The sequence below is a fragment of the Triturus cristatus genome, chromosome 7 (genome assembly GCF_964204655.1).
Source record: "Triturus cristatus chromosome 7, aTriCri1.1, whole genome shotgun sequence".
Classification (NCBI taxonomy): Eukaryota; Metazoa; Chordata; class Amphibia; order Caudata; family Salamandridae; genus Triturus; species Triturus cristatus.
This window is the reverse complement of record NC_140590.1, coordinates 1,401,995,655-1,402,020,245: the sequence shown is the minus strand read 5'-3', so window position 1 is coordinate 1,402,020,245 and position 24,591 is coordinate 1,401,995,655. Positions and strand designations below refer to the sequence as shown.

Here is a 24,591-nt window from a genome sequence, read left to right as displayed (position 1 = left end):
GGCAGGACTGGGAACCCAAAGCAGCCCTGGCAATTTTGCCTGACCGGGTCCCACCCCCTGTGGTGAGTGGGGGGGCAGTCAGACAAAATTGACCCCTGCTGCTTAACAGAACCGGCCCCCCAGCACTGCTGCTTTTATTAATGGGGGCAGATATTGCAGCATCACTGCAAAACCAGCCTCAGTAACAAAACTGCCCCCCACTGCTCCATAACCGGCCCCCATCCTTTCAGCCTCCCTGGAAACGCCCAATGTCCTCTACGGCCAGTACGGCCCTGTGCAGATCACACTGCTTTAAATCAGTGGGGTTGGGAAGAGCATAGTAGAACGCCTCCATATGTTGAAGTGAATGTGGCATTTACATTAGAGCTTATGATTTTCTAGCGATAGTGTAAACGTTTACAGTACCCAGTGAGTATGGATAAAATATAGCTAACTCCTCTTTATTCTCCAATACTTTTCACATTACCAAGTATGGTGATAAGTTATCCAGCAGAGATGCTGCACATACTAAATAGATACAGATTTACTGAAGCAGTCTGTCAACAATCAGCTCTCATGGTCTTTCCCCAAAAAACAAACGATGGCCATAATCAAATATGAAAAGTCTCAGAAAAGCTTGAAATACATTTTATGATCTGGGGTACAGAGTAGATTACTTTATTAATTAACTCTCATGGACCCTACCATATAACTTGTGTAGGTGAGAACTATAAGCTGGACACAACCACAATTTCCTTTGTGTCATTACACAAATATTAACTATTAAAAACTGATTGCTAAAACCATTTTTCGCCATGTGTGGTTATCATCATATGTGCACCGCACTATAGAAGATTTTGCGATCCCTCAATTTTAACAGGTGGCATGAAGCCTCCGTTTTGAGGTTTGTACACTCTATCTGGACAGGACCCCTAAGACCTCAAAACTCTTAATTGCTAGCCCAAACACTCCTCCATATTTTCCAACACCAGAGTGCAATTTTAAGAGTACCCATGGGATGTCCTAAACTGTGTATCCCTTTTGGTGGCAAGCTCTTAACGTAAACCTAAAATTGGTTACATTTTCTGTGGCTGAAAGGGAGTGAAGGGCGCTACCATTGGCCTCGGTACCATGCAAGCCAGCCTGACCCTGGGAAAACTACTCATCACTGGCAAGTTCCCCTTCAATAATAGTAAAATTATGTGCATATATACATTGACCTTGGTGAGTGTCTGCCTCTGCACCCTCCTCTTAGACCTCAGACAGAAACCCTTGTGTCCCTGTTTCATTCGCCTAGTAATTAGATCCACCAAACCAGCATTAGACGTTTGTCTACAAGGAACTGACCTACAGCTTTTGACTAGACTTCTGAAGTTCCTGCACCTTGCATAATCCAAATGGAGCAAACCAACATCATTTGCCATAGCCAGACATGCATTGAGTCCAAACTGCTTACTTCAAAGAATTTCATCTCATAGGATACACTGATCTAAAATCCCTATGAACTAGCTGTTCAAGGGCGTAGTTTCAGATCTGGCACAATCTGCCATTTAAAGCCCTGATTTTTGTTTTCTATAATGTATAGAATTACAGTAAAGATTGGCTCCTATTGCATGGGTCTGAGAGGAGTGCTCTTTGCTAATGCCAACTACACATGGTCTACAGAGAAAGATGATTTACTTTTAACACTGTCTAGTTTGATCTAGAATTTTATGAAGTGTTTTTTATTGGTGGGTTAGAATGTATGTTGGGCTGTCTCTCATATTCATATTGCAATTTTTTTTATTACCCTACCAATAATTGAAGCTGAATAGATTGATGCTTATGACACATTTTCATGTATTTATAGGTATTGACTTGCCTAATAAACTTTGACTAGTTAAGCAAACCTTGATGGGTGTCGGAAACAGAAAGTTTGTTATGCCACAGGGCGAAAACTCATACCAAGGTTGCGGAATTTACCAGGAGCAGTAAATACCTCCTATTCTGAGTTTGTCTCAGAAAAATAAGGAATTACATGCGGAATTGGTGCATTCGGCACAGAATACTAAGTATATCAGAACTTTTGAGCACATTTTACCTCTAGGACATTTTGGCAGATTTGATCTAGCAAAATGTACAAGGGGAAAATTGTAGGGTGATGTGCTTACAGAAGTGCTCCGACCGCTGCTGCTTGCCCTGCTGCTTGACCTCTTGCTTCGCCTCCTGTAAAACCACTGGGACGCACAAGTCTTGCTTCCCATGATGGGGTTACAGCAGCGGTGAGTACCACGGCACTGCAGTCTGGTGCCCCCAAGCTTGTTTTCACTTTCCGAGTTAGGGGAGGAGCGCCCTCCTGGTCCCCGCTGCTGCCTCCCTTTTTCCAGGGCTGCTGCACTGGCGCCCGAGCAGATTTCCCCTGACTTTGCGGCTTACGGAACGACAACACTGCTGCCCCCGCAGCCCTGAATCCTGTGCACGCTGATGACCCGATAATGATCGATGATCTCCAGCTCCCCTCCCTGGCTGCATCCCCCTTCCAGACCTACTCCTTTGAGTCAGCTCACTTGTTGTTTCTTTGGTTCGGATTTTATCTGTAGCCCTCCATTTTGGAAAAATGCTTTCAGGGCCCACAACCGTTTTCTTTGCCGCTGGACTGCACCCTGTTCACCAAACTAACCTTTTCTTAAAGTCCACCCCCCTCTTAGGTCTCCTACACTCCTCTCATCTATTACAGTCTCCGAGTCCTTGGATGTTGAGATTGCTGGTCATCAACCGGTTTGTTTTTCTTCCTCTTTGACTACTTTATCTCCCCGAAGTTCTCCACACTTGATGGTCTTCCTAACTTGATCTGCATTCCTTATCCACTTTTACTTTTCCCCATCACCTTCTTTGCCCCATAGCACGTTTGTCCCTGTTTATGCTATGCTCTAGTAATTCATGCCACCGAATAACGCAGTTTTCATATGTGTCTTTGTTCTGCTATTCTCTAATAACTCATATTTACTGTGTAATCACTGTGTTACTGATGTAATTTTGTAACTTGTATCTCGCTGATCCTCATGTAAATCGCTCTGATACCTCCGGGTCTAGCCAGCGCTATATAAAACTCTGCAAATAACATAAATATATAAATAAATTCCAATTCCTGTGCAAACGAGTTTGAGCAGGGGCCAAAATGTACCGTCCCACTTATAATCAGAGCGATTGTGTTGTATAAGGCCACTGCAGATTTTTATGACAAGGTTTGTCATATTAGTTGGGTCTTCCATCACCTACTACTTCATGCTCCTAAGTTCTGTAATCACCTAGCTATCCAGCTAGATCAACAGAAAGAGGTTTGTGAAACATTTGTTGGAAGCACCATAGATTGGCAAAAACGACAAGGGCTATTATCGGTGTTCTGTGCTCTGAGTTGGTGCTCGATAGGTTGTCTCAAATGCATTGCATTCCACACGTAAGAATTAGTAAACATAAGTGTTGTTTTACACTTTCTATAGGTATTCTTAGTTGGCAATGTAGCAGAAATAGATTATTGTCCTTCTCAATCATCTAATCAATATCACCATTTATTGAGTGTATTTACATTTCTGATGTGATGTATTGCATTTCCCACTCTTTCTCTCATTGGAGGGAACTGAGCAAGTTCAAAGTAAGACAAACCCTTGTAGATTTAGACTGTGTAAACAGCAGCACCTATTTGCAAACATTTGCTCGCTGCTGGCAGTCATGAGTTAGCTTGATTAGCCAGACATATAGATCTTACAATTCTTACATTATTTGCACATATTGTGCATATACATCTCCCAAACACATTTTTCTCATTTTAATAAGGTTTATTGGTCTAGTATTCTGTCTTTAAAAATATTGAAAAATTACATTTTATAAACCAAAGACTGAAATAATAATTCAAAATGACTGATGCAGGTGAGTATCGCAAGCATCAGGATTTTCCCTGACTTCAGTCTCGTTTTTTCCTTATGATTTATTAAATGAAAAAACTTCATATATTATGATTATATAGTTGTCGTACATTCATGGTTTCATTCTGAGGGAGAAATACTGTTTGCTCATTGTACAGGGGCAGTTTTTCCAATCTCTTCCGACATGCACGCAGTGCAACGGGACGATGTAGTACAAAATGGTCTTTGAGCTCCTTCTATCATAATATTATCTCTTTCCAGAGTGTGTTGCTTGCACAAATTCCTCCAGGAAGCACCTGGAAGGATTTGTACTCAGGATCAAGCCCTATTTGTGTGAACCTGTGGATGCAAATTGATTTTATATTTACCGCTCCACTCAAAACGGAGCTTGTGATGGTGTCAAATCATCCCATAGGCATCGCACTGCAACCTACATTTTATTAATAAATAGTTCAAAAGTTACTTTCTGACATTAATGGAAAATAATAAATTGCCGCATAATTCGATGTACTAATAATAAAACTACCTACCTGTTGAGGCGGGGCTGTGTTCTGCAATCCCGAAGTCGCATTCACCACGATGATTGGCTGCTGTTCTGCTGGGGGAGGAATTTCCCGAGAATCCTCATTGGAGGGGCTCTTCTTCTCCTTTGCCTTCTCGGGTTTGAACAGTTTGTCAAAGAGGCTGGTTTCCTTGGGTTTGGCCGGTGTGGTTTCTGCCTCGGATGCCTCTGTGTTTGCCACCTCAGCTGCTGCCAGTGATGCTGCGAGCTGGGCTTGCTGTTGGGTTTTATCAGAGCTTCCTTTGAGCTCGACTGTTGCCGGAAGTGTGATGCCTTCACTGGGGACATTGTTCACCGGAGGTTTTTCTGGGGTGACATCAAGATTCTCTGACACAGCTGATGTATCTTTAGCTTGAGCTGCTGTACGCCCTGGTACAGGCCGAGAGATGGACATTTTGAAACGCGATCTGGCAGGTGGCGCCTCGGCCTTGGCTTCCGGCCCAAGATTCTTTCTGTTTTCCTCAGAAATAGAGCTGATCTCCATTGTCTTTTGTGAAGAAATTGTGGCGTTATTCTGTCTATCAGTTGTCCTGGCGTCGACTGCAGGAAGAAACGCATAGATGAGAAATGATAGTTAATCGAAAATTAAATCATTTATTACATATAGCATAAGGGGCTGTTCTAAACAAACGTGCACATATAGGAGCAGCCTAGGAGGGTTCAGCGTTATCAGTGGACAATTTACACAATTATGTATACGTAATTTAGCCTTAAAGTGAGACTTTTAGCGAACTAAGTAGTAAAAACTCTTGGCAGGGGAGCCAGTTTAAAAAGGTGAACAAAATATGGCAGCACTATTTACCACTGGTACATTATGCACCACTTTGATACACATTGTAAGCAGAAGAGCAGAACACAATTCTTGCACATATAAGAACGAAAAATAGTACACCAAGAGCAGAGCTTTAAATGGGCAGGTACTGTCCGGTACCGAGTACCCGCACTTTCTTTAATCTGAAACCGGTCCCAGCATCCCCCTGTGACTCGCTATTAGGAAGTGACACCCTTGGCACGCTTCTTCCTTCACCCGTATGTTCATTACACCCACATCTTTACATCCCTTTTCTCATTCTTTAACTTGAAGCTCAATTCTTTCCTTATCTTATTGTCACTGGCTTACCCTGCACTTTCGCTTACCCACTTCCTCTTACAGTGAACTCTCACCTGCCCAATCCTTTGTGTGGACATTATCACTTCCACAGCTTTTGGATTCTTGGTTGAGGTTGAATTTCTTGGTCTCTACAATAGTTGGGGCCTACATAGACTGTACACAGGCCTTTAGCACTGACATGGATTCTCCTAACATTTCTCATATTCATTTTTCAGAAATCAACCAGCTTTTATGCTTGCAAAGTTAAAGACATAAATATAGGATCTATTAAGCACCTGTTTCAATGTCTGCTTTTAATTACTGGCGGGTGTTACACACGCAGGGACCCGGCCAAATTAAAGCCTAAACTGTAGGAGCATTTAATATTTTGTTGAACATAAGAAGAAAACATCCTCCACCACATCATCTCAGCCAACCATCTTTTCTTTCACATTGCAATCATATATCCGTGATCAACCCGCCATCAACTAGCCCGAATATCAGGGGCAGCTTCTCCGCAATGGCGTAGGAGCATCGACCCACTGGCTCTGAGCCAGCAGATGATAAATAAAATGATGTTCTATCATCGTTTTATTTTTCATTTTCCGGCTCTGAGGGAGCGTATGCAGGGAGGGGCGGGGCAAGAGCATGACAGGGGGGAGTAGGAGTGCTATGTGCTTTTCTAAGTGCACATGTGTTTTTGGCCGGCCGTGTCAGGCTGGCCAAACACACATGCACACTTACCTTTCTGCAACCCAGATGCATTAAACAGACAGGTTGTAGAAACCCCACAGACTCCCTGACCTGAGCGGAGCATCTTTTAAGCCTGCTCAGGCCAATCCCCTTGCTGCTCTCATAGCATGAGAGCAGGGTGGGGATTGCACAGGGAGTCTGTCCCAGTGTCTGCTGGAGCAGGAGGAGCGAAGGAGGCGTGAGGCAATGAAACACGATTCGGGAGGCGGACACAGCTTAAGGTAAGTTCTTATTTTTTTAAAATTATTAGTAAAATCCCTGTGCTGCCCACACGTGCTCCCCTTCCCGCACTCCCTCCACCAGCCTACCGCCCTTTGTTTGTGGTTCCCGCCACTGCCGAATATTCAAATCACCCTGTACCCAATCCCACAGAATTCTGCACCTGATTTGAGATCACAGATTTTGCGAACATGTGCACATGCCCCCCATTACGTAACACCTGGTGAAACATGCTGAAATGCAAATATTGTGCAGTTAAACTTATCACAAGGAGTGTTGCACATGTAATTCGCCATTTTCAGTGGTAAATTCTGGAATCAGGCGCCAAAAACATTAGTTTGCAGTAACAGTATATTCCCCTGTGCTGCATTTATGACCGATCTCAATTTCACACTTACAATGCGGCCATAAACAATGAAAGTTGGAAGATTTGAAAACATCCTCTCAATTGACTGTGCCATGACTACTGGTGCTGAGGCCTTGCGTAATTCTTATGCAGGGTGCCTCCTTGGAAGGTGTGTTGTCTCTTCACTGGTCAAGCCATTTAGCATATCTTTTCCCTTACTTTCTGTGCATCAGCATGGACCCTTATACCAGTGCCATTTATGCAACAGTCAAGACCTCTGTTCCAGGAACTTCTTCTGAAGGACTCTGAATAAGCAGATGCACGCTTCTACTACTGAACGGGGACCCCAAAATATTGTGGAATATTGTGTGGCGATTTAACCCTGATCTGTGATGGGTGGATGTTTGATTTGATCAGCATTCCATCCATCATCTGTTCTTTTTGAATTTGTCACCCTAAGTGGGAAGGGTACGCCCAGAAGTGGGTCATGTGCTCGCTACCACACCAGATTCAAACTAGCCTGGCTGATATGAGGTGATATCCTGAAACCGGTCCCAGCATGCTTGTTTCTAGTCCAGGGAGGATCTGGCCAGGCAGTTCGGGCTGAAGTGTTAGTATAGGGAGCTGGGTCACAACTGATTTGCAAATGGCTGGGTCTAAACTGGAATGGCATGGCATGCAGAAAGAATGGATTTGACCCAGATCTGTGAGAGAATATAGAGTGAAAAAATATTAAAAAATAAGCATAGATAGGGACGGGTATATTTACTATTCCTAACTCCACATCTACGTACATTGAAGATTAATATGTGGAGTTAGGTATAGAAATTCTTGTTTTTCTTTATTTTCGATATTTTGACCTTGATATTCTGTCTGATCGATATTGTAGTGTCAATATTCAGGGTGCATCCCGAGCAGCTCAAGTTACTGGGTGGCTGGTGTAGATCTATCTGTACAGTAGGAGGTCTATATTAATGAATGCTCTATTTAAGATATGTCCTCGAGTGCTGCTCAATGCTCTGAAGGACTGAGTTTTAAAAAAGGAACCTGCTTGCACGCAATGGTATATAATGCAAAAAACCTATGCTGTATATCAGTTTCCAGCGGCGTCCACCAATGCATAGTGCTAAAAAGCATTTTTTTCACTTGCCTGCTGTCCTCGTAATGCCTGGTTTCAGAGCAGACAGCACATTTCACACACCTTTATCATGTATATTGTACTGTACCAGACACATTTACTTTAGAAAGGAGGTAATCTGAGATAAGTTAAACCAAAACCAATAGAGTGAATCATTCATCAAGCCAGGTGACACCCACAGTTCACACAAAGGTATTTACACAGCAACCTCCACGCTGTCAGCGAACTCCACCTCACGCCCTGAGGTTTCCACAGACAACAAAGTTATGTCAAAAGCAATGGCGGAACAACAGACTGTCTTCGGTTAACACCACACACACACGCACGCACGCATGCACACACACACACACACACACACATACACGTGTTACCATCCTTGCGGGGACTATGTGTGAACACCTGCCTTGTGGGGACTAATACTTCCCAATGTTTTAAAAATACACCAATAACAGAAAAATGTTGAGAAAAAATTCATAGTACTGGATCCTGCTTCAATTCTGCAAATATGTTGTTATTTAATCACGCGCACAGAACCATCTTTGTGGGGACTTGAACACGTGTTACCATCCTTGCGGGGACCTACTTAATAATTATCATTTGTGATTGAATACATTCGTAATCAAATGGCTAAATGTTATTTTTCAGTGCTGTACCTAAATTAGATGATAGTTTACTCAAATATGAGTCGCTCATTGTGTTCTAGGAGCACAGAGAGTATGGATTTTGATGATAACGCATTTTTCAGCAGAAAACAATAGCATATCAAGTGCATGGAAAGGTATTCACAGATACCTAGCCTATTACTGAGTGCTCACAAACTTTAAGGACTATGAAAACAACACAGTTAAATTAATTTAGAGGTCGAAGATCCTGCAATGTGGCCAAGTTGCCATCTGACCACCTAGATCTTTTTGATCAACTTCACCAATTAGCATCATGTTCGTATGTCTGTGCGTTAATAGTTCCCAAAGATATGACACAAGAATATAGTAATGTTAGGGAGCTGACAGAGATAGTGTGTGATGATAATCATATTCACTACATGATTATATTGATGCCAGCTCGTCACAGCTCTAGTGTTGAATTACTGTTACTTTCAAGTCCCCATAAACGTAGTGCGTAATGATGGTTATGTTGAAGTCATATGACATAGTATGTCACTAAGGGGATTCCCAAATTGCCACACAGATAGTGTGTGATTATAGTCTTGTTCAAATCCTCCAAAATATTGTGTCTGATTATAGTCATGCCCAGGTCTCCACAGATATTGTGTTTGGTTTTGGTGTATGATGATAGTCATTCTGCAGTTCATGCAGAAATAGTGCTATTAGAGTAATGCCCTGGTCCCACAGAGATAGTTTGTGATTATAGTTAAGTTCAAAGATAGTATTTGATTGATTAGATGATTATATTGATGCCTAGGTCCCCACAGATATTGTGTGTGATTATATGGTTGCCCAGGTCCCCACAGAGGTAGTGTGTGATTATAGGGATCCCCAGGTCCCCACAGAGATAGTGTGTGAGTAGAGGGAGGCCCAGGTCCTCACAGAGATAGTGTGTGAGTATAAAGATGCCCAGGTCCCCACAGAGATAGTGTGTGAGTATATGGAGGCCCAGGTCCTCACAGAGGTAGTGTGTGAGTATAAGGATGCGCAGGTCCCCACAGAGATAGTGTGTGATTATAGGGATGCCCAGGTCCCCAGAGAGATAGTGTGTGAGTATAAGGATGCCCATATCCCCACAGAGATAGTGTGTGATTACTTGGATGCCCAGATCCCCACACAGATAGTGTGGGATTATAATCAGATTCAAGCCCCACATTGAAAGTATTATGATAGTGTTATTCAAATATTCATTCAGAAATAGTGGCATTACAGTATCTCCACAGATATAGCATTTAATTATAGTCACTCTCAAGGCCCCATAGACACAGTATGTGATTATATTCATGTGCAAGTCCCTTCACAGATGGTGTGCGATTATTTTTGTTCACATCTCTGCAGAGATCGTGAGTGATTACAGTCATGTTCAAGTCCCCATATTGATAGTGTTATGATAGTAATGTTGAAGTTCCTGGGGAGAAGGTGTATTATAATTGTAATGCACAGGTCCCTACAGAGTAGTATGTGATTAGAGTGATGTCCAGGTGCCTGCACAGATAGTTTGTGATTAAATTCATGCTCTTCTGATGCAAAGATATTGTGTGATTTTAGTGAAGCCCAGGTCCCCAAAGCGATAGTGTGTGATAATAGGGATGTCCACATGCCCCACAGAAATAGTGATTGTAGACCTGTAGAGAAAGTGTGTGATAACTGTCGAGTTCTAGTCCCTCTAGAGACAGTCTTTTATGATAGATATGATGCTGTGCCTGCAGAGATGGTATGAGATGACAGTCTTATTTAAGTCTCCACAAAGTGAATGTATATTGATGCCCAGGTCCCCACAAAGATAGTGTGAAATTATAGACATACCCTGGTCCCCACATCGATAGTGTGTGATTATATGAATTCCCAGGTCCCCACGGAGATAGTGTGTAATTGTAGAGATGTTCAGTTCCCCACGGAGTTGGTGTATGTTTACAGTGTTCCCACAGTCTCTGCAGAAATAGTGTGTGATGATAGTCTTGTTCACTACCCCACAAAGATAGTATTCGATTGATTATAGTGATGCAGAGGACACCACAGAGATAGTGTGTAATTATAGTCATGTTCAAGTCCCCACAGAGATAGTGTGTGAACACAGTGATGTTCAAGTACATACAGTGATTGTGTGATTATAGTCCTATTCAAGTCTCCACAGTGATGTGTGTGATTATAGTTATTTTGAAGACCCAGAAGAAATAGATAGTATTAGTCTGGTGGCTTAGTAAACTAATATATCCACTTAAGGGATTTGTGTTTGAACACACACACACACGTTTGAATCCTAGTGTCACACTTAGACTTTCATTCTTCAACGGTTGATAAAATGAGTACCCTTGACTTGGGTAACAAAAATCTATTGTTATTCAGCACCAAGACACCCCCAGGCATGAGTGTGTGCTTTATAAATATACATCGGATGATGTGATGTGATAATAGTGGTATTCAAGTCCCTGTGGGAGCTAGATTGGAATAATCCCACTTCAAATGCAGCAATAACTGAATTGAACTGTTTTCATCCCTGAAGGTCCAAACTTCCCTATAAATCTAAACATCTGAGTTCTCATTCTCTTTTCTAGTCACCACCTTATCTACTAGTCTCCATATTGAAGACAAAACTACATTTCTGATTGTAACAACCTCCCAGCACTAATTCTTTCTGACCCTGTTGGTTATATTACATTGTAGAAATAGCTTTAAGGACTGGCACATCTTTGTTATTTTTGTGTCTAGAATTCGGGAACATAATGGGCATCTCCTCCCAAAGCTCTTTCTCCTTTCAGAGTGTTTCTTCTACCTGCGCTTGGGGCTCCTTCGAGCTACCTTGGCTCACACTCCATAAACTATTGTATGTACAGACATACATTTTATTCAAAAAGATTAAAACATTTGCTGTGTTTGGGAGCACAAGTTCTATAAGTGGAACATACAGCTGTATTTCCAGAGCGAGCCTGATTGTCATTTTGTGCAAGACTATAAAACAACCACATTGACAGTGGCATAGTATGACTGCCTTTTAATGGGAATAGAGACAAAATCAAAATGTGCCCTTTAATAAAGTTGAAAAATCAATTTGGGAGCCAAGTTTCATATTTGGGTGCAATACAGGAGTTCTTAAACACTGCCTTCATGAAAAAAAGCACATTCCCAGAATTGCCCATGTTAACTACAAGAGTCTTCAACAGCATTGATGAGTCAAACAAATTGAGTTCCTAAACTGAGCTGGTATCGTTGTGTAAGAGTAGATAATTTCACCTTAGCCTACATACAGCTGTCTTTTTCGTGTGACTAAACATCTCAAAATATGCCCCCTTAATTATAGGAGTCTTCCACAATGTCAGCATAAACATGTTTAAGGAGTCCAAATGTTATATGTCAGTGTGTGTAGGGCATACAACTAGACTTCCTCAAAGGGGATAGTAAATCCTCTCTTCAGGAACAGATAAAGGCAAATAGACGTTTTTGTGGGAAATTAAAACATAACATGTGACCCTGTTAAAGATAGGAGTCCTTCACTAAACTGAAATGAAAATAGTCCAGCTAGATCTGAATCATATGATTTTGATAAAAAGACTATCCAGTGCTTAAGAGCATTCTTCACTAATTTTGATGGACAGCTCTCTCATAAATGTACCGACTGTTTGGTGGTGGGTGTGTGGTGGGTGATGGGCTAAGAGCAGGGTGGTGTGTTTATTTTCTTGAGTGATGCATCAGACCCTACAATAATGGTTTTGGTCCACGGCGTATTGTAGGAAGCCATGCTAGCCATTGCAGAATGAAGATAATGTTTGTTATACTGTGGGCGTCTGTTGTGCCACTATACCACAAAAGGGGCAATAGGGGTTTACAACAAGCCATGAAACAAGAGACACATTGGAGCACACAGAGGGGTATATACCATCTGCAACAAACCATGAGTTTGCACTTGCCATCTTCTGATACCTCAGGTGATGGAGGGATGGTACTTAAGAACCAGAAGACTTCTTTACCAACTCTTCAGAAATAGCAAGGAGGGATCCATACCCTCCTACAGAGCTGATGGAAGGGCCTTCACCATGCATCTGGAGTGTGAATCACCTAACCACTATGAGGAGCAGCCGCTGATTTCCCATCTGCTGTAAATAAAAAAACTGAGATTTAGAGCCTGCTATAAAATAAAACGTGGGATTCAGAGCATTAATTGATTTGGAGCAGGTTTTCTTACCACCTGCAATGTATGAAAAGAGCACAGGGTTCCAATGGACAGGAACATCGCCATTCTTTTTGGGTGATGGTGTGCAGGGTCTTTGCCTGTTCTGCCTGTGACAGGCTTCTCTCACAAGTGCCGCTCTAACACTCTGTGATGATGCCTCAGGATTTAGCACAGGTGATGGGGACTGTAGAGAGTGGTGCCTGTAGAGGACTGGCAGGGGCTTGACTCGGTCACGTCATCAGTCCACTGGTGTACTCTTAGCCCGAACCAAGTTGGCATATCCGGTGAGACAAAAGTTACTTAAAATGGATAACCACCCAAAAAATACAATCTGCAAAATGTGTTATTCCTATATTTGGTAATTAACCTAGATTAGGCTTGCATAACATTTGTTCCCTTTAAACAGCAGAGAGGTGCACTGGTGCATAAAGGTTTAATGGTCAAACTATATCCTGCAACACAAATCATAAAGAGTGCACTCAAAAAAACATATGAACACCTCTGAAGTTTAAAGATCTGTAACTGCAGCAAACCAAAAGTTATAAAAATAAATCATGCCTATTCCATCTTGCTGTGAGTAGCCTTCCCATGATTTACTGAACGTTTTGCCGTAAAGGCCAAATTTTTAATTCCTCTCTATGGTGAGGCCTGTGAGGAGAATGTTGGCAATTTGGTGGATGCTGCTTTGCTTACTGTAAAGCGCATCATACATTGTACGCCCATCTCCTTCATATCTAAAAGGTTGGTTAAACTGTTCAAAGCTGAGCCAGTGGATGTTTCACTTGCATATCTGCTGACTCTATGTCATTACGAATGCACTCAGTCATTACAGAGAGCATGTCTAGGAGAATGTGAAGTGCCTCTAGCGTGCTGTGTCATTGAGCTTACTAGTCTACCTTATGTGTGTGATGTAGCAGCCCCTACAAGTTGTCCCTGATCATAATGAGTGCAAATGTGCTTTTAAATTGTGTACCAAAGGTAGGTAGGAGTGTTATTTGGTCAGCTCCTGCATTCAGTTAGCAGGTTATTGGGCCTCGTCCTGAGAAGTGACAGCTGTATGCTCCTCTGCTGTGAGGTGTTGTGACCTCCAGTTTTCCTGAGCATCTGACAACCCCACTGCCTCAACACTCTCCTTCACCTCCCCCATACCTTCATGTAGAAATGGGATTATATGCCCATGATGAATCTGAACTTGAACCTCTACAGATGTTTCAATGGGCACTGTATTGTTTGCTGTAGAGAGGCCGCTACCAGCAAAGGCAGAGCTCTGAACAGTGGCTTAGGCTGTGTGGTTTCTGTTGGTACAACACTCGTAGGTGTTGCTGAGTTGAATATGGTGGAAGTCATGGAGGTGGTGGATTGATGGCCTCTAAGGTATGAGTGATGGTAGGTACAGAGGCAGCAGTGGTGCTTGCCATAGGTGTGGTCCTGATGGTTAGCACTGATGGAGCAATTTCAATTGGCACAGTAGTGCACATCTACACATCATGTAATGTTGGCACCTATGGCTAGTGGTACTCGGGAACAAGCATTATATGAAATTCATTGAAAGGGTGTGCATATAGGGATGCCTAGGGCCTGTGCTGACGAGCAGATCTTTTAATATGTCTAACATTCCTTTATACTGTTGTTCTGCACAACACCAGTGGCAATCTGTTGCATACCAATGTTGGATTGTGTGATTTTACTGTGAAACCTGTAAGATTTTGTCAATGCCTGTTATGAAACAGAAACCTGCATGCCAGTTCACTTAGAGACCAGGTATCTGTTCTCTGGCATCTTCTAACATATTTTACCACTGACAAATTACACAGACGCTGCCTCCTGGGTATCCTGAAGCACTAATCACAGGTGTTGTGGAACGTGGATTGCAGTATAAAGTAATGAGTCATAAACTGATTTTCCCTTTCCAGAGTTCTTGCTAATTGTACATATGTTCCATGTTTCAAGTATTGGCATCCCAATCTTTCATTATGGGCTATTGGTATATGGAGGTTAGCATGCACCTTCTCTTCTCACAGTTTCAGATACATGTGGTTGTGGGTCCTCCACTTTGGCCATGATCTCCTGTTAATGCTCAACAACAACATCTTGCAGCATGATAATGTGGTCCACCTGGTGTGTGGTGCTTTACAATCTCATTGGTCAACACCTCCAGCTGTGGATTGGAGAACTTGCATTTTCTGGCCTGAAGGGATCCACAGTGAAACTCTCTAGTTGGCTTAGATAAGACCATAAGACCATGATTGATTCTTGTACTGAAAGGATATGGATCCTGCTGACAGCATTGCCAGTTGGCTCCTGGTTTACAAATGGCTAACTTATTACTGTTGTCAGAACATGGCAGTGGGAGGGCTGCAGCTGGGTCAATATGAGAAATAAAGAGGATCATGGGTATAACTTTGTACACAACACCACTAGATAACCACTAAACTTCTGCTAACCAAACAGTAGCTCGCACCATTGACAAGCAGTGAAAAAATATCATAGGCTAGCCTCTCCCTTTCATGATCTGAGCTACTACGGAGCTGCTAATCAATACCAGCATTGTCTGTGCATCCTGAAGTAGACAAAAATGCCATTGGTTTAAAGATGAAACTGTGAGTGCTATCTGAAAAACCCAGAACTCTAATGCCAGCCTGCCTTGTCATTGGATGGCAAGGAAACTCGCAGTTCATGGTGTATGAAGTTTGAACAAACAGCAAGGCTTCATCACAGAATTCAATGGCTGCTGTTTTTCCACTTAGATTTGCAAAGTGAGTGCACTCAGTCCAGTGCACTCAGCCCTCCCCGCTGAAAATGAGACACAAAGAATAGAAACAAAGATGCTCAGTCACAAATGCTGTTGATAACCAAAAATGCAAAAATGTGGGAAACTACCCATCCCAATGAACAATCACTGGGTAAAATATCTATATGTATTATTTCATGTATTACGACTACGGAGCATCAAATTCTGTAACATGACACGGACAGCGGAGACACATGAGCATGCACCAAAGCGTGCTAACTTTTAAAAGTACAACAGTTGTGAAAGTACGGGCAAGTGCTGTCCGTTATTAAATGAATAATGGACAATGGACATTAGATGGCAATCGTCTGGGAAAAACGAGACCTTAAATGTTGTTTCCCTCATTTTCCTCTCTCATCATTAAATTATGCGAACCTGTTATTTACAGAATTTTAAAAAGCTGCAAAAATGTGCCATGAAGCTCCTTATAAAAATACTATTACTGCAGGGTCACGCTGAAAGGGATGTATGACGTTACAACGCATGCTGTTACAACACAACTGTTACAACGCAAGTGGATTTACAACGTATGCCATTACAACGCAAGTCTTTACATCGACTTGCGCTAGATGGCGTGCTAACATTAGAAAAGTGTAATTTACTATTCCAACTCCAGTCCACTTAACAGTAGGGAAGGTGTTGGGATAGTAAACTACACTATTTGTAATGTTAGCACGCCATCTAGCGCAAGTCGATGTAAAGACTTGCGTTGTAATGGCATGCGTTGTAAATCCACTTGCGTTGTAACAGTTTCGTTGTAATGGTAGTGCGTTGTAAAAGTTGCGTTGTAAAGGTTGTTCCCCCGCTGAAAGCAGAGGCACTGCAAAGCAGTTGTTTACAAAATAAAATAAATGAAAACCTCCACTCTTTTCAGGCAGGGAGGAATCCCTGTATTAACAACTCAAAGCTTTCTAGGCCGTGCTCTTGAAGGTGTTAATGTATGCAGATTGCGTTCTTTGTGTTTCAAAGTCCCTGGCTAGGACACAGAGGTTAAAGTCCAGATACTGAGCCTGGGAGCACCTGCATATCCTGCTGTCCCAAATACATTCTGGAGAAATTGGAAACCTCGAAGGAGGAAACAGCAAGGCTAGTCTGTAAGAAATGCCTGGGGTAAAAGGCGCACAGTATTTACTAAAGGTTAAAAAAAGTTCAGTTTGTTTGTAATTGTTGTTAAAAACCCCAAAAAGGAACTGATTATTCAAATCATTCTATTACTTTTCAGCCCAAATGTACCAAAAAGATGGACTGTAGAACACTACGTGAAAGTGTACAGTGCTACATTGTGCAAACAGTAAAACAATATTTATGTCCACCGACCTCATCCAAGGATGCTGGGCATTGTCACGCACAAAGGTCAGACAGCAGTCTCTTACATGAAATTCGTACTTAAAGTACACCATCAAGTAAATGGCTATGTGAAGACAAACAGCCATCGAAAGCACAAATTACAAGTTACGTTTATGGAGTTTCATGCCACAGTCTGCTTGCCCATTGTTTGCATTGGGGTTCATTTGCTGCTAGGATTTCACCCAAAGCCTGATCATGTAAGTTTAGTAGGCCTGCCTTTACATGAAATAGAAGTGGGATTTAACAGTTAAACTCATGTAAAATGTAGCATAAAATGTAGCATTCAAAGGAATTTCGGCACACTAAATTTGATCCTCACTGTAGTTTACACCTGCTTGCATTGCTTTTGCATCATCTGTGACCAGGGCCACTGGAATAATGCATCCGGACCAAATTGAGCAGCAAGGTTGAATAAATTATACAGCATGAAAGGGAAAATTATATGACATAATGTTGCATATGTTGTGGCAGTATTAAATCACTATTTTATTATTTTTACACATTGTAACACTGTGTGGACAAAGGTTTCACCTCAATAGTGTCTGATTAATACTTAAATACAGCAGTCAGCAAACAAAGGTGACTGCACAAAAAAGGGCTTGCTACTGCGCAGCAAGAGACGTGGCAGTGTTTTTATTAACTTTTGTCCTATTCGTGCTGGAAACGTATTGTTTTTTTAGTAAATCCTCCAGGTTGATGGATTATGTGGCAAGAGCAGCAAATCTATAATTATGGTAAAAGGCACAGAATAGCAAAATTCCAGTGGCCCTGCCTATGATCCTCAGTGGTTGATAGGAAAGGTACTACTGGCACATTAGAGGTTGATGAGTAGATTAAAACCTTTTGCACATTTTTCAGGAACTTGGCTTTTTTCACTTCAGAGGCACACAATTATAATTTAAACATGCATTGAAAAAGGCCTCTAGGTCTGGTTTGAAATGCATGCTTGCCTTTCGAAGCCTTTTCATCAATACCAGGTACATGGCCTTCAGAATTAAGGCTTCAAAGGAGCACCAGAGAAAGAAAATGGTATGCCATCCTAATCCACAATTGTCCATCTTTCCATTCAGTACACCTGGAACTGCTAAGGGCAAGCAAATTTCAACCACATGGTGGGCTTGGAAGGTGTATCACATGTTCAAGGGCTTGTAGGTTCAGCCCAAAGTTGGGAGCTGACCGGCTGGCCTGGGTCATGGGTTTGGAAAAATGGGAGAAGACAGAATAGACAGATTTGCTGGGTGTCAAAGGCAACAAGGTGTCAGAGAAGTATGTAAATAGAAAGCCATATCATAATTAACCTGAAGGTTTGGTGAAGTGGTGGGAGTTTCTTTTCATAGAGATACTTCTCTACTTCCCATACACCTGACTACCATTAGACATTTCTTTACCAGCCACACCAAGCTGATTGCTGCTGAGCAGGCCATCTCACACTTCTCGGTTGACAGCCAAGGTGGGCGGCCACTCCTGTGGCTCCTGAATTGATCACCGCACCACTGCTGAAACATGCTGGGTTAACTCTATTCTAAATTCAAGAGCTGCAGAAACCCAACACCTCCAATCTAAAACCCACCATTTGGTATATACTATAGAAAAAAACAAATCACCCACACCTGGCTTTCCACCTTCAATCCTGCAGCTGGCATGGCAATATATGTATGGATCGCTGTGACTGCAATGCCCTTACTCTGTCACTCATGTGTCCTTAATTCCATTACCACCTGGGGCATCTCTGCTCTTACCTGGTGATATTAATTAGCACATGATGCCATGGGCACCTTGCATCTGACTAACTTGTTTCTCAATCAGGGATGTGATATTTGTCCCTCTAGGATAAGGAGTCATGGAATTATTGTATAAAGTCCAAAGATTACATATTACTAGTGATGCATCAGTCCTCAGAGATTAGAATGAGAAGAAGCATTTCATAGATTGTACATCAGCATATTGTCAACTGCCACTTATACTACAGCTGAGGGATGTATGACGCTACATCACATTCCATTGTAACGCATGCCTTTACCACATACGCGATACAATGCAAATGCCATTACAACCTGAACCTTTATCACACATATTTTTTCAAACAATATGCCTTCACCACGCATGCCTTTACAACAAAATATGTTGTAAAAGCATGTATGATAAAAGCATGCACATAGTAAAGATTTCCCTGACCGCTACCTTAAACCCTAAACCCTGTCCCTGGCACACCCCACCACCGGCCCCCAACCTTGCCAAAGAAAATACCCTTCCCTAAACCCTGAAATTCTACCCCAACAGAACTCTCCCTGGCCCCCAGCCCTTTCCCTGCCCTAAAACCCTATGCCTGCGCTGCCCTCCGGCCCCCAGCCCTTTCCCTACCACAAACCCTAAATCCCTACCCCTGCTTGTCCCCCCCCCCCCGGCCCCAGCCCTTTGCCTACCCTAAACCACTACCCCTGCATGACCCCCCCGGCCCTGAGTCCTTTCCTAAACCTAAACCCTAAAACACTACCTATGCGTGACCTCCCCTGTACCCCAGCCCCTAAATAATAGCCCTCTGCCCCAGGACCAATCCCACTCACCTCTCTCCTCGTGACTCGTGCAGGCAGCTCATCAGAGGGGGTGGTGCACATTATAATGAGGAAGAGTCTCTCCGTCTCTATCAACATGGATTGCCTACCAACAGGGCTGTTTCTACGCATTTGTATCCATTTTTTACTACACATATGCCTTTACCATACATACCTTTACCACATTATTCGTTGTAAAGGCATGCGTGGTAAAAGCATATGTCTAGTAAAAAAATGCATAATAAAGTCTACACGTTGTAATGACGCATGCATTGTAACGCTTGCATTGTAATGGCATGCATGGAAACAGCTGCGTTGCAAAGTTTGTTTCCCACTGCTGAGCATCATCCCCAAATGGATTGTTCTGGCACTTTAATGCCTGTGTTGAATGAAGGGTTTTTCTGCAAGTCCTGCTTAGCGTAAATGACGGCAGCGGGACTTAAGAATTCTGCAAGGCATCAAGGATGTCAAACTTGAGCTTCTTCATTGTAGGCCACTCCGCTCTACGACATTCTCTGCCACTTAACTGTAGGGCACTCTACTCCACTTTACAACACTTCACTCTGCCACATGCCACTCTATCACACTCTATACCACTCCACTCTATGCCACTCTAGGCCACTCTGCCCCACTCTACTCCACTGCACTCTATGGCATTCCACTCTATGCCACTCCACTCTACTCCACTCTATGACACTCTGCAACTGTACTCCACTCTGCGCTACTCCACTCTGCGCCACTTCACTCTACGACACTCTGTTCTACACTATGCCACTTCACACTATGCCCCCCTACTCCGCTCTATGACACTCCACTTTATTCCACTCCACAACACTCCATTACACTCTACTCCATGCCACTCTGCACCACTCAACTCTAAAACACTCTAGGCCACTATATGCCACTCCGCTCTACACAGACAAGCTCCCTAGTGGAGCCACCTCAAGATTTTCCATGTAAGTGTTCGAAAGAGATCTATATGGTGACTGATGTGAATGGGATAACCAATCACCACTTTTATTGAAGTTTGTTTGTTTGAGAGAACTGCTGGGAAAACCCAGAGATGGTGATTGAGCAGGTGCAATGGCACTGGGGATAAGACGTTTGAGGAGCCCAGTGCAGTATGCTTTCAGCACAGGAATGCAGCCAGCCTTTTTGCAGCAGGTGCAGTGGCTGCGGGGCGTAGACCTTTGAGGGGCCGTCTGCAGCATGCTTTCTGCACAGGAATGGAGCTAACCTTAATGCTGCAGGTAGAGTCAATCCAGGGATAACGATGTAAGGAGCCCAGTGCAACTCACTTCCATTGCCCAGATAGCTTAGGATCACAGTGCAAACAGTTGCCAGGTTAGAGCACGGGTCACAGCTATCATTAGTGCAGTAGATACAGTGGCACCAGTACTGGAGGAGAAGAGCTCACTGTAGCCAAATCCTAGTCCGAGCACGGAGCACAAGCGCAGCAGGTGCAGTGGTATCAGGCACAGGCGGGGTTAAGAGCGAATAGCAGCCTGCTCCCAGTAGTAAGGACTGGGGTGCTGCTATCATTGAATTGTGTGGTACTATAGCTCTTAATTAGTGCTTCATACCCCATGTGTGATTCTGAAGCACATTTTTGGATGGGTAGCATGATACACCATCAGGGAGTGCATGGCTTGCAGAATGTTGTATTTATCACACTATGTGGGAAGTGATTTTTGTCATTTGTGAGTCACAAGAGAGGTGCTTTTATTTTGTTCTGGGGAGTAGTACCTATGGATGGAGCACGAGCTGTGAGAAATAGGCACACAAATTACAATATTGGTAGGAATACAACATATCTATGGTCAGCAACACAGTGCTAGCCTAATCAGAAGGACAATGGCTTTCTGTGCTCATGTACACCAAAGAAAGGGGACAATCAGAGAAGCCTAGATATCCAATTGGCAGCATGCACAGGGCAAAGAGCTTGTCAAATGAGAAAAATGAGAGGGGTATGCGAAATTTGCTTTTGTGTTATTACATTACATTTTAGAAAAATGAATGCATAACAATGCCAAATGCGAATCCATCATTTAACGCTATATTTTAGCGTGAAATGTGTCCTCATAACAATTTTGATGCAAGGACATATTTCGATGGAAAAATATCACATAAAAACACGGGTGGAGAGAGCAACAGCAGCTTTTGTTCTGGCCATATGCGTTATCTCCATATGTTTATGGTAACATTTTGCTGTCAAAAGCACATACTTACGCAACATTGAGAAATGGCATAGTTTCAGGAATTTCGAGTAACAAGAAATTCCCAAAATTGCACAAATTACGATGGTGTGTTTTCAGTTTCGCCCAGACCTAAAAATTATGCCAGATGGGCAAGAATAGAAGTTATGATCTGAGCAGTAGTCTTCCAACGTTTTATCAAAGGCAGGGATACCATCTACAAATGTAGTTATGTCATTGACCTTGGAGCAGAACACCACAAGATGTGAAAGATTTTTGATTTAAACAAGTGCTACTCATAGGGTGTTCGTGTAAAAGGTATATTATATGGAATAAATGACCAATAGACTGTAAAGGACATGTTTAAAAAACACACACAGATATTGGCACATTGTCAACATTTGTGCGTAAATTAATGTTTAAATCTGAGCTATCCATGGCAAAAAAATTACCATATCGAATTGCAATATGCATTTGTTTTGGGGGGGATTTACTTCTGTGGGGCTAAGCCTCATCACATAAGGTAAAGAATGTCACAAGTTGCTGGTTTGAAGATATTTTTCACAGCAAAGTATGACTCGCTTTTAAAATTGTGCTATTAGCTAATGTAAGGTGACTCCAGTCTGAGATGTTACTGCATTTGGGAGACATCTACAGACACTAGGGTCAGGGGGTTAAAGCGGCTCCGCTAGAGCCGGGAGTGTCAAGGTCGCCTTTGCCATTCACAGCTGCAGGGACAGCGCTCGTTCGCACCTCTTCCTGGGCCACAAGAATGACAATGGAAGCCCTTACCTTGCACATCAACAGGAGGGGGATGGGTTGCCACAGAGGATGGAGCAGGGATCAGACAGAGCTGTTCTCCTTCGAGTGTAATGTTAAAGGGTTTGCAGTGACGGGACTAGGAACTTCTAGTCTTAGGCCTGTGAGAGGGCGCATATACTGACCTGGCAAATTGCTTTTAAACACAGTCATCAGGTCAATTTGGGAAAGAAACGGAGAACAATTTAAATTGAAAAGAAAAGACATGCTACTTTAAATCTGTTAATATTTTTTAAAACAAACTAATTTTGCATTCCTGCGAAACATGCACACTGGGAACGGTCTAAAATATGCGTGCACTTCTACTGTAATATGAATTTTATTAGCATTACTTCGACCTCGCTTTAAATGTGTTGCACTAAGTGCTACATGTACGATTTCAGCACTAGATCGTAGCAAGCTTCTCCTTAAAGCTGAAGTTTAGTGCAAAAACGCTGGGCTCTCTAAGAGCATGCTATGAAATCATGGTTTTATTATTTAGATTATAGAATTAGCAGTGTATCAATTTTCCGATTTCAAAAAACGACTACAGGCCATAGAATGCAAACAAGCATTGGCACCTTTCAGAACTCCAGGATATGGGCTATGTGCGACCATATTGAATCACACATCCTAGAAAAGTTAACAAACACACTATGCAATGGAACAACATTCTCTGTAAAGCTCTGGCTAACCATGAGTGCTATTGCCAACATGGTCTTCTATTTATAAGGTAATATTTCCTTCACGGCTATCCAAGTATGTAATTCATAATAGAGTATCTTGGAGAATATTTTGTTAGGTGGACATAGCAGGACAAGAAGTCTTTAATACAAAGTATTAAACTATTGATCCTCTTAAATATAGGCACCAATAGTGCTCCCTTTCACACTTGCAGTGCAAGGGAGCCCTTCTACGATGACCGGAAAAAGTGAGGCTAAGACCATGGTGCACCCAATACGAGCTTGCTTTATATTCTTTTTTATTTTGGCCATCTGGTCCTACTGATATCAGAAAATTCCCTTAATCAATTAGCATAGTCACTCTCACTTTTTAATGTGTTATCCTAATTGCAATAAAAACAGAACTGTAAAATATGAGCACAGGGGCTATGCTGTTATGAACACTAAATAGTTCAGTTACATATTCTACCCAAAAGGTTTGAAGGATCTCTTCCTTGGATACAGTACATTGCTCCACCAATGTCTTTTCAGATTCATTCCTATATTCCTTTAGTGCCCCTATAGTCTCTAACATGTTCACTATAGTGTTCCAGTTCCTTATCACTGTATTTAATTTCTTGTGACTAATCAGATTTTTCAGAATCAGGTTCTCTCTTGATATGTAGGTGAATGAGACAATAATTTAAAGTGGCTCCCATTTCCTACACACTTTTCTGAGGTGTTCTAGCTAATCAACGCCAATGAATCACTCAATCAAGCAGGAATTATAAAGCGTGGTTAATCACCTGTGAGGGTATCAAGGTGCTAAAGGGACTTGCTGCTTCGGGTGGGTTCAGTTGAACAGTCAGGTCTTAACTGCCTTCGGGAATTCTAGGAGAGAGATTGAGGTCCGGAAGTGAAACTGGAGGTCATTCCATGATTTAGGAGCAAGGTAGGAGAAGGAGCACCCTTCAATGTTGCTTCAGCAGATGCAGGGGTTGTGTGTAAGATAGAGGGATTAGTAGCGCAGGTGTCTGCAGAGTTGGTGGACGTTCAGGTGGTGGTTGATGTATGCTAGTCCTTAGTTGTGTAGGGATTTGTAGGCGTGGATCAGCATTTTGAATTGACTTCTCTTCTGTACTGGGAGCCAGTGGAGGTGAGGGTTGATGTGGTCTATTTGGGGAGGTCAAGGATGAGTCTGACATCCGCGTTCTGTATGGTTTGCAGTCTCTTCAGGAGGTTAGTGGTGATTCCTGCGTAGAGTGAGTTGCCGTAGTCCAGGCGGCTGATAACTAGGACTTGAGTGATGGTTCATCTGGTACTGATGGGGAGCCATTTGAAGATTTTCTGGAGCATGCAAAGAGTGAGGAAGCAGGTGGATGAAACTGCATTGATCTGGCTTTTGATGGTGAGTTTACTGTCCA

At 42.5% G+C, this 24,591-nt stretch overlaps 1 protein-coding gene across 9 annotated transcripts in view; it reads right to left on the bottom strand.

Moving 5' to 3' along the window:
- BCAS1 (brain enriched myelin associated protein 1) overlaps positions 1 to 24,591 on the bottom strand; it is a 452,678-nt gene that overhangs the window by 264,665 nt on the left and 163,422 nt on the right. For all 9 annotated transcript variants that reach the window (XM_085619124.1, XM_085619120.1, XM_085619122.1 and 6 more), the window contains exon 4: positions 4,412 to 4,983. In XM_085619124.1, the coding sequence (XP_085475250.1) occupies positions 4,412 to 4,983 (572 nt within the window). The remainder of the gene's footprint in view (positions 1 to 4,411; positions 4,984 to 24,591) is intronic.